The sequence below is a fragment of the Ursus arctos genome, unplaced genomic scaffold (genome assembly GCF_023065955.2).
Source record: "Ursus arctos isolate Adak ecotype North America unplaced genomic scaffold, UrsArc2.0 scaffold_1, whole genome shotgun sequence".
Lineage (NCBI taxonomy): Eukaryota > Metazoa > Chordata > Mammalia > Carnivora > Ursidae > Ursus > Ursus arctos.
Window position 1 is genome coordinate 72,773,035 of NW_026622763.1, and position 16,994 is coordinate 72,790,028.

Below are 16,994 nucleotides of genomic sequence, written 5' to 3' on the forward strand. Positions count from 1 at the left end.
CAATGGACATCTTTTAATTGCAAGATTTTTCTTTGTGCTGTAACAATGTTTAGCAAAAGAATATTAATGGCATTGTACTTGGAGTGTTTCCAGAGTTCCAAACAACTATCTCTATTATCTGGATGGTACAAATCGTATACCCTTGTAAGCTGTGTCATCCACGGAGGATGGCTCTTGTACCTCCAAGGCCAGTGCTAGAGAAACGGGGCTGCACGCTGTCGGGCATCCCCTGGAGGATAATTAGCAGTGATGCTAACCAGACCTGCCTTCACACATTTCACACGGCCGTGAAGCCACATCGCTAGGGCCCGCTCAGTGCCGTCTGGAGTTCATGAGTCATTCTCTGCAGGACACAGGTCATGGCTTCCAAACCACAGCCCCACATCCCGGGCAATGGTCCAACAAGGAGCAGGAGATGGGACAGTATTGCCAGGCGCGTGCTGAGCGAGAGGCACCTTCCTCCTGCAGCTAGGAAGGGACCACCAGCGTCCCCACAGGCTAGTGAGCCAGAAGTACCGTCAGTGTCGGAAGAACACAGGCCACTGCTCTCTCCAGAACACCAGGCCGTTGGCTTCACACTTCAGATTTCCAGATCCAGGTGGCCGGAGAAACCTTAACTGCCGAAGGTTTGCTGACCTCATCCACGGTTAGCAAAACGGTGGCCTGCAGGCCAGATTTGGCCCACAGATGGGTTTTCTTTGGCCTCAACGATGTTGGATCACCTTTTGGAACCAACCTTTAACAATTTAGCGATTTCCTGTATTTTCTCTTAAAAATGTAGGAAGTCTGGGCCACACCGAGCCTGCGTTCCTGCCGTAGCAACACTCAGTGAGCTCTGGGTCGGCGCGTCTGTCGGTTACGGGACCAGGGTCGCCGCTCCTGCCTGCAGCTTCCTTGTTCCCAGCACTTTCTGATTTCGGTCTCATTTAGAAAGTGCTCAGATCTCTAGACTAACAAAACATCTCAGGTTTTTATCCCCATTATCAATTCTTTCTTAAAAAGGTTTTTAAAAATCAAGTAAGATATATGTAAGTGAGGGGAAACACACAAACATCTAGAAGCTTAAATGGCTGTGCTAGGGGCGCCTGGGTGGCTCAGTCAGTTAAGCGTCTGCCTTCAGCTCAGGTCATGACCCCAGTGTCCTGGGATGGAGCTCCTGCTCAGCGGGGAGTCTGCTTCTCCCTCTCCCCTGTCCCTCCCCCTGCTCATGCTCTCTCTCTCTCTCAAATAAATAAATTACAAAAAAAATTTTTTTAAAGATTTTATTTATTTATTTATTTGATAGAGAGATAGAGAGCACAAGTAGGCAGAGTGGCAGGCAGAGGCAGAGGGAGAAGGCAGTTCCCTGCTCAGCCTGACATGGGGCTCGATCCCAGGACTCTGGGATCATGACCTGAGCCGAAGGCAGCCACTTAACTGATTGAGCCACCCAGGCGCCCTGACAAAAAATTTTTTTAAATGCTGTGCTATATAGTCTGTATTCCTACTGTTCTAGGGAATTTGACACGATAGAATCAAGCTGAGAAAAATTTAAAGAAGGTATTAAATTTATCACTCAAGCATCTTTAGGTAGAGCCATATTGCACCCTTCTGCACGGATTCAAAAAATACTTCTACTTTTAAAAGAAATAGTGCAAACTTCCAGTTATAAAATAAGTGATGGGGATATAGTATCCAGCATGGGGACTGTAGTTCATAATACCGTGGTGCATATTTGACAGTTGCCAAGAGAATAGATCTTAAAAGTTCTCATGGTAAGAAAAAAGATTTTTGTAACTACGTGAGGTGATAGGTGTCAACTAGACTTGTGGTCATTTTGATATAAAGAAATAGTACAACACCCCTACACAAACACACACAGAGTACAAATCACAAGTTTACTATTGGTAATTTGTCTTATTTATTTTTAGAAAACGCTTATCATACATTGTTGGTCCAGTTCTTTTTTCCCACTTGGATCGTGAGAGTAGCAGGCGAATACCACCCAATCGATGCTTATCGTTAAAAACTAAAGCTTTAATGGTTGTCTCCCCTTTTTTCACTATAAATTGTTTGCCAGTGTAAGCTTAGCTTTCACCTCAAGAGTTATGCTATCATACTCACACGTCATCCCTTCCTATCCTGGACTTGGAGAGTGCAAGCAAAATGCACCCATATACTTGGGCCAAATCCTATTAGGGAAAATAATAAACACTAACAGCTTGACAAAATCATTTTGTTGTATAAATTAGATGGACTAAAATAATCAACTTGGGGACAGCCCAACTGTAAAAAAACAAATAAACAAACAAACAAACAAAAAAACAACAAAAAAACCTGTTTTGAAGCTATTGGGACCAAAAAAAAAAAAATTGAATACGCACTGGGTATCAGAAGATACCAAGGAATTATTGTTGATTTTCTTTGGTATGATAATGGTTGTGTGTGTGTGTGTGTGTGTGTGTGTGTGTGTTTGTGTGTGTATTAACAATTGTTAATGATACTGTAAAAAAGAAATAAATACCATGGGTATGCTATCACGTGGGACTTACACATCTTGGAACTGTAGTCCTTCACGGTTGTTAAAAGACTTTAAACATCACCTAGTCCAGGCATGGGAAGGCGGTTTCTATTTAAAGGCCAACTCCAATTTAATAGTGCTGTCCCAAGAAGAAATTTTGGTCTTTAAGACTCAAAGAAAAAAAACTGTCATAAACCATTAGCAATGTCGGGTAAGGGCGCAAGGTAGGAGAGTAGCCCATGTGCTGTACAATTGATCTCCTTTAGACCATCAGTCTCATGGTCTTCTAAGGAGTTTACTACTTGTCAAGTCAGCTCATTACTTCTTTATACAGCTCTGTTATTTCTTTTATTTTGAGCTGGAAATATTTTCTGTAGTTTACAACCACTGACATAATGCTAAGTCTAGTTGCATTTTAACTTGACAACATTTGAACTATTTGAGGTAGTTCTCTTGTCCTTCACAGGTCTAAAACATCACCAGTTTCTTCAACCCCTTCTCACATGGAATGGTTCCCTCCCTGTCTTCACCACTCACCAATGACAGGCACTAATTAATAATTATTAATTTTTAAATTATTAATAATATGTGTTAATAATTTAACAATATATTATATTATATTATTATATATTATATCATATATAAAATTATATAATTTAATAATATAATAATTATCGATATTATTAGCAGTATTAATAATATTAATAAAAACAGGCACTAATTAATCATCTCTGTCCCCATTCCACTATGGCACTGTAGAACTGTCTGTTGGTGTCATGTTGTCATAGCGTAATCCCCAAAATGACTTCATCGACTTCAAATTTTGGTTTTCAGGATCTGTGCTTTCATTTTGAATCCGGACGCCCCACCTCGAGCTCAATTTGTTGGTCTGATAAAGCCTCTTCTAAAACCTTCAGTTATCAACCACATGTAGGTCAGTGTAAATGGATTTCTCAGAGTGTACAACCGTCTTCCCACATTTCAAGCCCTGGCATGCCACTAGCCAGAGGAGCCACAGGAAGACTCAGAGTACCCTCCTGATTCTTCAGGGGCTCCTCAAATCTGTCCATAGATTTTCAATTGTACAAAGAGAACTTGCAGTCTTACAACTGAGACCTGAGGGACAGTAACAAAGCCAGACAGTCTTGGACAATGTGTCCTCATTGGAAGAAATGAAAAACAGGCTCAACATAAGTAATAGAACAAGGTTTAGTCATTCACTCAACATGTGCTGCAAGGACTGAACTGGGCCATTGAGCAAAAGAGAATGAATGACATAGCCTCCATGTCATTAAGCACATAGTGTCTCAAAAGTAAATAGCTCAAGTAAAGTGGTCAGTGAGATACAAGGAGCTATGGGAGGTGAGAGCAGACATAGGTTTCCTTGTCTGGGTAGGAAGGTGGCAGAAGCAGCAGAAAGGAAGTGAGAAGTAGGACAACTCAATGGAGGAAACAAGAGGTCTGAAAGGGCAGACAGGATGGGAACAGTGGAGAAGTGAGAAAAAAATAAATATCAACGGATTGAATAACTTCGTTCGGTTGACACATAGAGGCCATGAATCCTGCCAGCAGGAAATGAAGTTTGGAAAAACACAGAGAGGCAAAGCTGAATGAGATCGCTTCCCATATCAGGATCACCTAATCGAAGGATAATTATACCAAAGAAGGGGCAACTCATCAAAAGACACAGGAAGGTGGGAAAGAAAAAAGAAAGCAAAAAAAAAAAAAAATCAGAACCTAGGACAAAGAAGAAAAATAAATACGGGTAAAGAAAGAAAAACAAAGGGTGAGAAGGGAAGAAGACGAATATTGTCCTCCCGTTAACAGGAGGCCCCTCCATTGTTTATTTCCCTTCCTTGACATTTAAATGTACTGGTTAGTGGCCTCTCCGCCCTCCTGAAGTGAAGCTCCAGACTTAGATTGCTAATCTGTATTCGTCTTCCATCTCCATATGCCCTTCGTTAACAATCACTTTCCCTAAACTGCCTAAGCCACCGCCAACAAGACAGTCAATAGGATTGAGCCAAAGAAGTGTTGACAAAGGAAAAGCATGACATTGAGAGAACAGCTCACTGTCTCCAACATATCTGCTAAGAGAGTAGGGAATCAAATGAGGTTCTTTACCCTCACCTGAGGGAAGGAAAACAGGGATATGAAGAGGGGGTTCTACAGAGGAGAGAGTGGAGGAAGGCACTGGGACCCCGTGGAGCCACGTCATCACAGGATGGAAGTCAGGCATTCCTTCACGCATTGCTTTTCCTCCCTCTATCCCACCCCTCCCTGCTGCGTGCATCCAAAAGCCCACACATCCAAACTCCACAACAGCACCCCTTAGGTGTCAGTTTGCACACTGCTTCATCAGTCCCTCATGATTCACCTGGGCCCCTAACAGTGTCTTGTATTTTCCCTTTCAAAATGGCTGTCAGTATGAAGAGTGATCTTCTCACTGCTGCATCTCTAGCACCCAGCACTGGGTTGAACTCAGTAAATTACTCTAAAGTGAGAAAGACACTACACAGACAAATAAGTGTTATCACTTGAATTCCCTAAAATTCTGTAGTACCAAAAACTGGTGAGGCCAAGATTGCTAACTACTCATGTTCTCCAATCTTTGGGGACACAGCTACGTGGTATTTCGCAACCTCCCTTGTAGTTAGGTGTGGCATGGGACTGAGTTCTGGTCAATGGGTCATGTGTGCAAGCGATTATGCCACTTCCAAGATCATCCATAAACATCCTCCTGTGCTCTCCTTCCATGCTCCTTTTTCCCTTCTGGCTGGCTGGACCGAAGAAGAACCCCTTGGGTGACCTTGGAAGCTACATGTAGATACCTGGACCCTATGTGGAAAAAAGCCACCTCTCTAATCTGTTCACAAGAGAACTAAGCTTCTCCCATGTTTGAGCAATTATGCATTTGGGGTCTATGTGTCACTCTACTTAACCTATCTGATTCAGTAATACAGTGAGGTTACAACTAAAGTTAAGCTTTCCTAACCTTTACCAGCCACCAACCATTTGCCACTTTCCTAAGGAGAAAAAAAGGCCATTCAGAGGACAGTGCAATCTTTCTCGGTACGTAGGATGAACAAAAGTTCTGTTTGCTCATAATCATCAGGAAAAGAACAGTAACTAACTTTGCCTTGGGCTTGCCTGGGCTTGGGCCCCAGCCACAAAATAGGCTAGGCCAATTCCAGTGACAGCAGGACACCCGGACAGTCAGCTTACTTGCCTTGGCTCCTCTCAGAAGTCCGGGTCACACACACAGGCTCTGGACAAATGCCCAACTGCCTTCTCGAGGAGTCTGGCCCTGGCCTCATCTGTGCTTACCTTGCAGAAATGTCATAAAACACCACCCCGTTGTTTTCAGTGCCCGCTGGGGAGAAGCTGCCAAAAGCTTTTTCAAAAAGCCACACCAACCTGCACTCTGCCACAGAACAAGGGCCGCACGTCAGGAAACGGCTCTCCTAAATAAAGCATTCAGCCGACCGGAGAGAGACCCCACCTCAGACATCACTTCCCTGTGGCAAAGCTCTTCTGCTGCAGACGCGTTTGACTCTCGCTGTTGTTTCCACCTGACACTAGGCTCCAAAGCCCACTCCTCTCCCCGACGACTACAGCAGTTAGGTAACTAACTTCCACTGAGAGAATTAGTAGCATGTACTGCATATAACTGCTTGTGCAATCTAGGTCTAGGAAACTATTAAAAGGGTAAATTATTGACTAACTCTTCTCACGTTTCTTTATCGCAGGTTTGTTTATTTCGAGAACTTCCTGATCTAGGGGTTCTTAAGCTTCGGGGGGCCATACGTCCCCTTAAGAATATGATGAAATGCCTTTACTCGTTCACAGAAAATACACATGACACACGTCCACAAGCACACACATGTATTACCTACGACTTCAGGGTACGCACAGGATGCCGAGTTCACCCATTGGTCCCAGGTTCATGGAGCCTCTAGGGCAGAAGTCAGCAAACTTTCCCTCTAAAGGGGCCAGACTGTAAACGTCTTCGTCTCTCTGGGCCACACATAATCTCTGTCATTAATCACCACCCAACTCTGCTGCTGCAGTGGAAAAGTAGCCATGGCCGAGCGCCAACGGAATTTCATTTATTGACACTGAAATCGGAATGTCATATAATTTTCATGTGTCACAAAATATTACTCTTCTTCTCGTTTTTTCCCCCCAGCCATTTAAAAAAATGAGAACCATTCTTAGCTGGTAGCCGGCACAAAAATAGGTAACAGACCACAGTTGGTCAACCCCTGCTGTAGGCCAGAGATTCTAGGCGCAAAAATAGCACATCTTTATTTTTACTAACTTCTGATGGAAATTTCACATTTCTTTCCATTATGAAAGTAGGCAGCCAATCTCAGCAGCGTCACCAGTAACTGTCACTTGGTCACCAGCAGAAATCACAGGTATGTTCACACCACGCTAGTGTGGTCACAGATACCACAAAATATCAATCATGATCATCACTATTCCTCAGTTACGCTCATTATTAGGTCTTCTGCTGTATCTTGCTGTTTAAACGTGCTAATAGAGACGCACGTATATTATTATATCACAAATTTGCTATTTACTATTTTGATAACTGTATTTATGTATGATCGATTTCCATTCTAACCAGATGTATTTTATCTTGTGGATTAACAAACAGCATTCTGAGAAGCATTCCAGAGCTTTCACCAGACGCCGGAGGGGACCGCGGAACAGAGAAGAGGGCCTGCGCGGCGCCTACCAGAGCATTCACGTCTTCGGTTTTGTGGATGAGTACCCGTATCTCCTCCGGATCTCCGCTGAAGATCGCCTGGACCAGGGGTGGCTGTGAACACAGGAGACTTTGAATTAGAACTATAATTAAATCCATGCGATCGTATTCAGATGCAGGTGACTACAAGATTCGTTCCCCAAAAGTTGACACAACAATTATCAACTGGCAGACAAAGATGAATATGGCTCAGACTCACCCTCACTAGAGGTCTAGTGGGGGAAACAGTTGCCTCAAGAAATAACTGTAACACAATTTGAAGGCCATAACAGAGAGTCATGGCTAGCCTGGGACTATGAGTACGACATAAAAATCACCCGTAAGTGAAGACATACTTGAAGCACCCTTAAATTTCCCATCAAGGAAATGACCAAATCTGCAGTTTTGAGCATACAGGCCCCATTGTTCCCGACCTCTCATTAGACAACGTACCCTGGTACCTCCAGAAATTCCACTTCTAGAGGATGTTAAAAGCCAAGTTTCTGGCCTCCAGAACACTTCTTTGTCAATGTTTGGAAAGCCCTTGAAATCATTCTCAAATGCTTCCCGTAGCTTTAGCCAACGCTAAAGGCACTGAGTGTTTCCGATGTGATTACATCCCATTGTCTATACAAAGTAAGTGGTATAATGGTGGGGTGGGGATCACGAAGGGGGATACTAGTGAGCAATTATTATTGAACTCACCTATATTACCTAAGACCCAAAAGAGAGTAAAAAGATTTATAAAGCATGATGGAAACAAAGCTGAAAGAGAAACTAGCTCTGCTTGGAGGGTAGGTAGGGTGAGGAGAAGAGTGTATCTAGAGAAGCTTCATGACTGAGTATGAGTTTGCAAACAGGGTAGGAAAGGCATTCTAGGCACAGGGATCAGGGTGTGCAAAGGTGTGGACATGCAAAAAACCTGGTATCTCAGAAATGTTGCCATTAACCTGATGACCAGAGTGTGGGGTAAAAGAGGAAAAGTAGTGGGCTGTGGGTTTGATGTTGGGCTTGCCCCACGTGGTGAAGAAGCCCGTTCAAAGCCAGTTCCACCACTTGACAGCTACGTGCTGAGCCCATTTCCATGTGTAATCTGGGGGTGAGCATGATTTTTGCTGTTCAAGCCCTCATAGGATTGCTATTAGGAACAAATGCGATAATACATGGGAAAACCCTCTGTAAGCATACAACCCAACACACATAATAGAAATTTTTATTAAGAAATGCTTAACGCCGCTAATGTAGGATTTGATTTTTTTCAAACATTAAAAGCTTTGACAATTACACACACAACACACACTCACACCTTCTAGAAATATTTTATGGTAGTTCTTTTTTTTTTTTTTTTTGTAGAGATAGAGTGTAATTCTCTCTAGCGAATCTTAAGTAGCCTCCACACCTAGCGTGGAGCCCGATGTGGAGCCTGATGCAGGGCTCGATCTCATGATCCTGAGATCATGACCTGATCTAAGACAAAATCAAGAGTCTGACGCTCACCGACTGAGCCACACAGGCACCCCCTTTATGGTAGTTCTAGTCAGCAATTAGATGACAGCAGTTGCCCAGATGTGTCTGACTGTGAGAACGACCTGAGATGCTTGTTAAAACAATATTCCAACATCCCTTCCTTGGAGATTCAGAGTAAGTCTATCTGGGGTGGGGACTTGTGAATCCGTTTTTAATAAATGCTAACTTCACTTAGAACACTGTCCTAAGGTAAAACCATCAGCATCACCGGCCTCAGTGTGTCCCTGTGCTATCTACATGAAAATCCCAGTCCTCACTATGCCTATAAATCTTCTTTTCTCTTTTTTACCCTCCTGCTGCCTTTCTTACAGGTTCTGATGGTGTTTCTTGTTATTTGCAGGTACCAATATAAGTATTGTCAGTAGAATATGGTAAGACTCCCTGAGGAAACACTGTATTAAAAATGTTAAGTTTTAGGGGTGCCTGCGGGGCTCAGTCGGTTAGGCATCTGACTCTTAATTTTGGCTCAGGTCATGATCTCAGGGTCGTGTGATGGAGCCCTGTATTGGGCTCCACGCTAGGCATCGAACCTGCTAAAGGTGCTCCCTCTCCCTCTGTGCCCCCACCCCCACTCTCTCTCTAAGACAAATAAATGAAATAAAAAATAAAAATGTTAAGTTGCAGACAAATATTTCAATATGCCAGGAATTTTTCCGCAGTCTTCCCCCTGCCACAAAAGTTTCTAGCAAGTGGACAGATAGATATATCTTTCTTTTGCCCCAAATACTCTCAATTTTACCTTCTTGCCAAGGGGTACGATTCAAAGATAGTTTCTCCAATTGCCAACAGTTAAACAGCTGGAAAGAAGTCTTGAAAAGAAAGTAAGTTTTCTACTAGTTTGGGGTCAGCAGGTTGATCTGCCTAAAGACAAGAAGATCCTTCCACATGCTTCTGACTACCTCCTAAAACCAAGTCTCTGGGTTAGCTGCCCCCCTGGCAAGGACCACGTTTCATTAAAACAAAACAAAACAAAACAAAAAAACAGAATCAGACACAAACTCAGGATTTTAACAATATGAAAACTTGTTTATCTGTTCCATAATCCTCCGTCTGCTTTGTCATGACCACATGCTTGCGTGTACTTTTCTGCCTTTTGAACCTGAAGAGAAAACAACAAACCCAATAGCTATAGGACTTCGATGACAAGCAGGGGCAGAGTCTGACAAGACTTTAGTGTTAAATCAACAATGATCAATTAACAGTTGAGAACAAACCCATCCCAATAGTTCATGTGTCACTAGTTGGTCAGGAAACACAGCGAGTTAAGCAAAGCCTCTCGTCACTCATGAGTGTAAGGAGTGCATACAGATATTCTAGTGCTTTAGTCCTCACGCTTCTCAAGAAAGACAAGGGTCTAAGCTACGGTTGGAATGTTCCCAAGGAGAGCCACCCTGACAAAGCTGCCAGACAAGGATGCCAGCACAGTCCTTCCGCAGGGAGCTTCCCAAATACCTCCCAGCCCAGTCACTGAGACTGTTTTGAAGGGTATCGTCGACACACAGAATGGCGCACACACGTGCCCAACTCTGCTAAAAGCCAGCTTTACAGAGTACTGTCAATGCACAGAATTTCCAGCATCCACTGGGAAGAAGCAACTCTTCCAGTCCTGCAGTCTCAGCTACACATGCATATCCCCGCCTGCACGTGCATTTTCACATACACATACATAACAGTATCGACACCCATGCAAGTATACGCAGAGATATGCATTGTTTCACATAAAAATCCCTCACACTCCCTGGGGAAGAGAAAAGTGCCTGTTCTCCAGAGCCCAGAGTCTTGCTAGATGGAGATCTCTAGCCCCAGCGGGGACAGGTCCCCACTGTGGCAACATCACTGTCTCACAACTGTGAATCCAAGCATCATGGGATTCTAAATCAGAACTTCCTAGATACATGTTTGCTAGACAGACCCTGTGTGTTTGCTTAGATGTAAGTCTTGGACTAAATTACTGTAACTCTTTAGCAAGTAATATTAAAAAACAAACAAACCACATTATGGGTGTTTCTTTTTTTTCTCCACCCTCACAAATAAAACACACATAAAGAGCACTTTGGCATTCCTTTTTGTTGGGATTTTAATCCAATCTTGCTGTTTTATTTTTCCCTAAATGACTACTTACCCTGAGAATAAATATTTGGGGGAAAAATACATCTAAATATTGCCTCCCTTACATGATTCTAAGAAAGGGGTAAAATTCTAATTATGATATTCTTGTTCCTAAGTGTCAAGTACTTATACTCTGTTGACCATTAATTTGGCAACCACTGTGTCTATCACAGTGTTTGCCTTGACCTTGATAAGGTTCAGAAGCAAAGTCTCACCTGCAAAAGAACAGAGTCCTACGCCTTGGTAGGTACAGGTATTTCTTTTTGAAGTTTCACACACGTCAACACTAGCATATACAAAATATTAGTGCTCTGTGTGCATTAGGGTACAAGATCGAATAAATACAAACTCACAACAAGGGTCAAAGTTGGGAAAGACGAATTCTGGCAGGGAAAAAAACAGGGATTACAATACCATGAAACCACTCGTTATCATAACCTAAGGAAACTGAAATTCTTAAGAGAGGTATGCAATAAGTTCAGCATCAATTACTAAAGTTCCTTCAGCATGCTTAGCAAGTATGAACTGGAAATGATTGCCATGTGCTGTGGATATTGGCACAGTTCCTCAAACAGATCCAGAGGGCAGAACATACTTCCTGGACCTACTTGACCAATGGCACAAGTGGGCTTCATTGTTCCATGGGACCTGTCCTTGTCTTCCAACATCACCAACTATTAGTACCCCACCGTCTCTTCCAGGAGTGTTGACAGCTGCCTTCTAGAGGTGACCCTCTGCCAGACTGATGACATTGGATCCCTCTAACACAGAAGTGCAGAGCAGAAAGGCCCCTTGAATTTAGCAGCCATAAATCATGCAGCTAATCTTGCCAACACTAGAAACTGAAAATTCATCACCAAAGCCACTTTCTCTACCCACATCCCCTATCAGCCCATCCAATGCAATATTTTTTTTTATGACATCGTCAGTCTTTGAAAATAAGTTGGGAAAATATCTGATTTCCAAAAATAAGACACTGCATCAAATGTGTATTGATTCCAAAGTTTTCCTGAACTTTGAAGTAGAGTTGCAACTCCACTAGGGGGAGCAAGATGGTTAATTTGTTACCTGGGAGATAAGAGTAACTGTTCAGGTTGTATAATTAAGACAAGGAAGCTGGAAGATCCACTTTGTCAAGACCTAAAAGAACTCAAGCTTCTTAAAGAGTTCTTGGTAATAAGTATGTACGTACCCCCCTCCCAAATAAAGCTTTTCTATTGATCCCCAAGGGTCCAGGTTTTTAGGAAATAATAATGCAATCTAAAACTCAGGTGTTAAAGTATCATTTTCATCACTTACAAAACTCAATTCAACTAATCCTTTCATTCCACTTTTTAAAAAGTGCTACTGGCAGCATCAGGCAAGCCATTAGTTTAAGAGTAAAGCCCATCATGGGTTTAATGGAGCAAGTACAGCTAGAGTCCCTACTCCATCTTGCAATGAGGCTGTGGTCCCACAGGACCCCCTCCAAATCCCCTAATGAAACCACCAATTTGATTTTTGCTAAAACCTTGTATAGTGCACTTCACATTCCTTCTTGGAGCTGCATGTTCTTTATTCATACACTGGCTTTGGAAGATAAGCCGAGCGACTGTGTCCTACAGTCAACGGTAAGAAGTCTGAGCAGACGATGCTCCAGCATTTCGATACAAATTCCTGGCATGCTGCTTGTCTTTTTTTTTTTTTTTTTTTTTTTTTTTTGGTTAGATTAAGTAATTAAAGCTTCCACATCTGAAAGAAAATACCTTGCATTCTAATCAGAAGTGGGTGTTGGGAATTAATCAATAGCCAAGAAGAAAAAATAATATTCTTAAACATCTGTCCATACTTGAGTATTCTGAGTACAGAATGCCATTAAAGCAAGACGGGAGCATGTTATTAGAAGCTAATAGTTGATGCAGTAATAATCTAGCCATATGAGGCCATCAACTTATAAGAACTTGCTGAAACACTTCATTGGGGAACAACTGGGTTTTATATGAGGCAGTGCTTGCATTTGTACAAAAGGATAATAAAAATTTGTTCGAGTCACTAGATTTGATGGATACAACTTGTTAGCTCTATTCATGTGGGTCGTGCTGTATGACCTGCTGAAAGGATGCCAGTAAGTGCTTCCTGAATAGAGATCACTCTTTATTTGGGAAGAAATTCACTCGATCACAGAAAGATAATGATGATCATAAAGTCAAAATCTGTCTTCCTTAAGAACTGTACAAAATATACTGAGTACCCATAACACTTTTTTTTAATGCAGGACTATATACCTGCTGAGTAAATGTCTGAAACATTTCCAATGATTTGCAATTATTAAAAACAAAAGCAAAAATTCCAAGTATCAGTAATAGCCTCTATGTAGCTATCTATTAACTCTATACTTATGAGAAAAGAACAGCTATTTTTAGTCAGAAAGTGAAAGACTTATCTAACCTTTTCCAAAGTGAAAATAGGATATGGAAATGAAATGAAATAGCAGTAGGTATGGACTATGAGATAGTTATTCAGGGACCAATGATCCAGTCTTTAAAACATCCATCCAGGGGCGCCTGGGTGGCTCCGTCAGTTAGCGTCTGCCTTTGGCTCAAGTCATGATCCCAGGACCCTGGGATCGAGCCCTGTGCCAGGCTCCCTGCCCAGTGGGAAGCCTGCTTCTCCATCTCCCTCTGCAGCTCCCCCTGCTGTGCGCTGTCTCTGTCTTTCTCTGTCAAATAAATAAATAAAATCTTTTTTAAAAAAATCCATCCTTTGTTGCACCTTTCCTTCCTATTATCCTCCGAGGCTATTTCCCTACCTTTCAATACTGTTGATTAGTACCTTCCCTACAGGAGAGCTTGCCCAAGGCAAACAGAAACCCAGGCATGCCAACTTCACTACTAGTCACTAGTCAGTGGCAAAAAGTTAAGTAAAAGGAAATGATGAAACAACAGTACCAGTTAAATTGAAATCTGAAGGCAACGTTGATTTTTACAGACCTGAGATCTCACCCTCTTTTTCTTCCACAGCAGGGAAATTAACATACGATAGCAGACTGACCTGGAATTAAATCCCATTTCACAGGATGTGTTTAAGAAACGGCCTAATAGGGGCGCCTGGGTGGCACAGCGGTTAAGCGTCTGCCTTCAGCTCAGGGCGTGATCCCTGCGTTATGGGATCGAGCCCCACATCGGGCTCCTCTGCTATGAGCCTGCTTCTTCTTCTCCCACTCCCCCTGCTTGTGTTCCCTCTCTCGCTGGCTGTCTCTATCTCTGTCAAATGAATAAATAAAATCTTAAAAAAAAAAAAAAAAAGAAACGGCCTAATATACGCAGGCACCTAGTGTGCACTCAATAAAATCAGTAATTGTGTTGACTTTGAATCAACATGCTTAAAGACCTCCACAGACAAGCGTATTTATGCTCATCCTACAAAAGGAAAAATAAGGGATCTGGAGTGATTTTTTCAAAAAATTACAGAGCAGGTAAACTGGGTGAGGATCATAAGCCATCAAACACCACCTCCAAAGCAGAGAGTCCCATCATGCTGGGAGAGAAGATTTCACAGGCAGGAGAGCAAAAATCAAGGTGAGCCTGACTTGGTCTTTGTTATACTGGGCAACCTTAAAAATGTCGCACAACCTCTCTGTACTCAGGGGTCTAATCTATTGTACCAAAATAACAGCAAATCACCTGAAAAATGTATCATCTCTCTTGGACTGAACAAAGGGTGCCACAGACTCTTGTCCACTGGATGGGACATGAAATCATAATTTTACTATTTACAGTTACCATAAATGCTTCCAATTATACTTTTCCTTTATGACATCTTGATGGTCATAAAGGAGATTGATCCCCCGGTGGGAATTGTGAGGAGGGGGTGGAATGATTTACCTGCTGGTGGCAAAGTTGAGACTAGAATTTAGTTTTCCTGATTCTCCCGGTTCATTACTTTCTTTCGCATGTCATCTTAATAAACTATAATAGGATACAATACAATATAATATAATGAATAGATAGTAAATATATGTAATCCAGGATTAGAAATTCAGCCTCAGTTTCAACGTACTTCCTGTGGAGAAATATTCTATACTTTATGACTCACTAAGGAAAGATAATCACTATATATAATTTTTTTTCTATATTTGTGTGTATATTTACACCTTATATATGTACATACATAGTGAGTATATATGGGTATTTCTAGATATAGTTACTCTCAACAAAGTAACTAACAATAAAACAATCTTACCAAAAGATACAAAACAAAGAGGTACAAAATATTTTAAGGTAGGGGCTCAGTGCTGGTTGGAGTTAGAAATATGGAGAAGGTAGGTGTTAACCTAGATTTTGAAGAGTAGGACTGGAATAAATCTTTCATGTTGAGGAACAGCCAGTGAAGAGGTTAGAAAAGTACATAACTGGGTGGAGGGAGTGTCTTGCCAGCAGAAGGAGTTTTAACCCAATCTTGTGGGCAAACAGGAACTGGGGTTTTGAGCAAGAGAACGGCACAGAGTTTTTGCAAACACTGAATCCGTCCACGATGTGTGCCAAGCAGCGGAGAAGAGAAGGGAGCTAGAGAACCTCGTCAGAAGACAATTGCCACAGTCCAAGGCAGCACAGGAAAGAACTTTCCAATCTTCCCACATTTCAGGCTCTCTGATTGCTACTTACAGGGTCATGGTGGAAACAACGGTACTGTTGTCAGCGCTTTGATGCCGCTCTATTCCTGGATGCCGGTTTGGCTCTGCATCTTGGCCACTTTCCTTCACTCTTTATATATAACCCAAATCTCCTGCCCCCGAGACACTAATGTTTCCAGGTGAAACTGAGGTTACTTCCTTTAGTTCCTGGAACACTTCCATTTTTCCCCCACAGAACCTCTGCTGAAGTCAGTTCTGTTTTGTCAGACTTGTCACTTGATCCCTGAATTTAAATCATAGCATTTCAAAAATAGGCCACATCCATAAAGAGAAAAGCAAAGCAAAACAAGGCAGACATACTCTGCCAAATGCCATATTTTTATTGGGATCTGCTGCCAACTACCCGCATCTTTTTTCACTCTGTCTAGTTTCCAATGACTTGAAATCAAATCGAAACTTTAGCTAAGTTAATTAAATAGTGTTCGGGAGTTAACTTTTAAAGAAAGTTAATTTAAACAAGAGCACAATGGATGCAAGAGATGAGTTAATAGAGAATATTTAAATCAGTGTAATTTTAGTTAAAAAAAAAAAAGAACAATACATTTCTACGAGAGTTTCCTGTTTTGAAAAATTGTTACTGAGGTTTTATTTCCTATCTTAATTTTGGTTACATTATTTGTATAACTGTATCTTATAGTATGTTGAATTCATACAGTTTCAAATAGGAAAGGTGATTTGATAATGTTAATGAATATAAGCCATTTTACTGATCCCCCTGGGAAAAAATTATACAGCCAGATGATTTTCAGGGTACTAAGTGTATTAAGTGTAATTTCTTTGTTCAGATGCAGAAAATGGTTCTCAGTTTAGGATACATCATACAACACAACTTTTTATTAATATCTGGTATGTGTCTCCCTTGCCATAATACAGGCAACAATAAAATAGTATTCCTAAAGAAAAAAATGTAATAGAAAAGGATTTATTTCTACAGTAATATTTTATTATGATCTAGACTAATAATACTTTTTGAGGAGTATTAGAAATTGGAACCTAAGCAAAGCAATTTAAAAAATAACAACAACAAAATCAGTGTGTAGAAATAAAAGGCATTCACCAGGAAAGTGGCAATTTCTTGCTATATTTGAGAGGGATGGACTTACCATATATGAGATACATAGATTAACTCAATCACATGAAGTCATTCATGATTCAGGCAAACTCCAAGTTGGGTCTGTCTGAAATTTGTTAGATCCTGGATTCTTTCAAAAGCCACTTTTTGCCCAAACAAGTCATTCCAAAGCCCATGAGAACTTCCCCTTAAACTTTCTCCTTCCTCTCTGTAGTGCTTTTTCTTTGAATCCCATATGCATTCCTTAGAAAGGGAGAAAGCAGTCACACTCCACCACCTTTCCAGAGGGAGCCAGGTGGGGGATTAGGGAAATGTGTGAAACTGAGTCACCTTCTTGGCTCTGGCTGTTCAAACCAGGGTG

General features: G+C 41.7%; 1 protein-coding gene across 3 annotated transcripts in view; it reads right to left on the reverse strand.

The window, feature by feature from the left end:
• Positions 1–16,994, reverse strand: part of ANKRD44 (ankyrin repeat domain 44) — a 309,633-nt gene that overhangs the window by 191,287 nt on the left and 101,352 nt on the right. For all 3 annotated transcript variants that reach the window (XM_044381322.3, XM_057303669.1, XM_026492270.4), the window contains exon 2: positions 7,245–7,328. In XM_044381322.3, the coding sequence (XP_044237257.1) occupies positions 7,245–7,328 (84 nt within the window). The remainder of the gene's footprint in view (positions 1–7,244; positions 7,329–16,994) is intronic.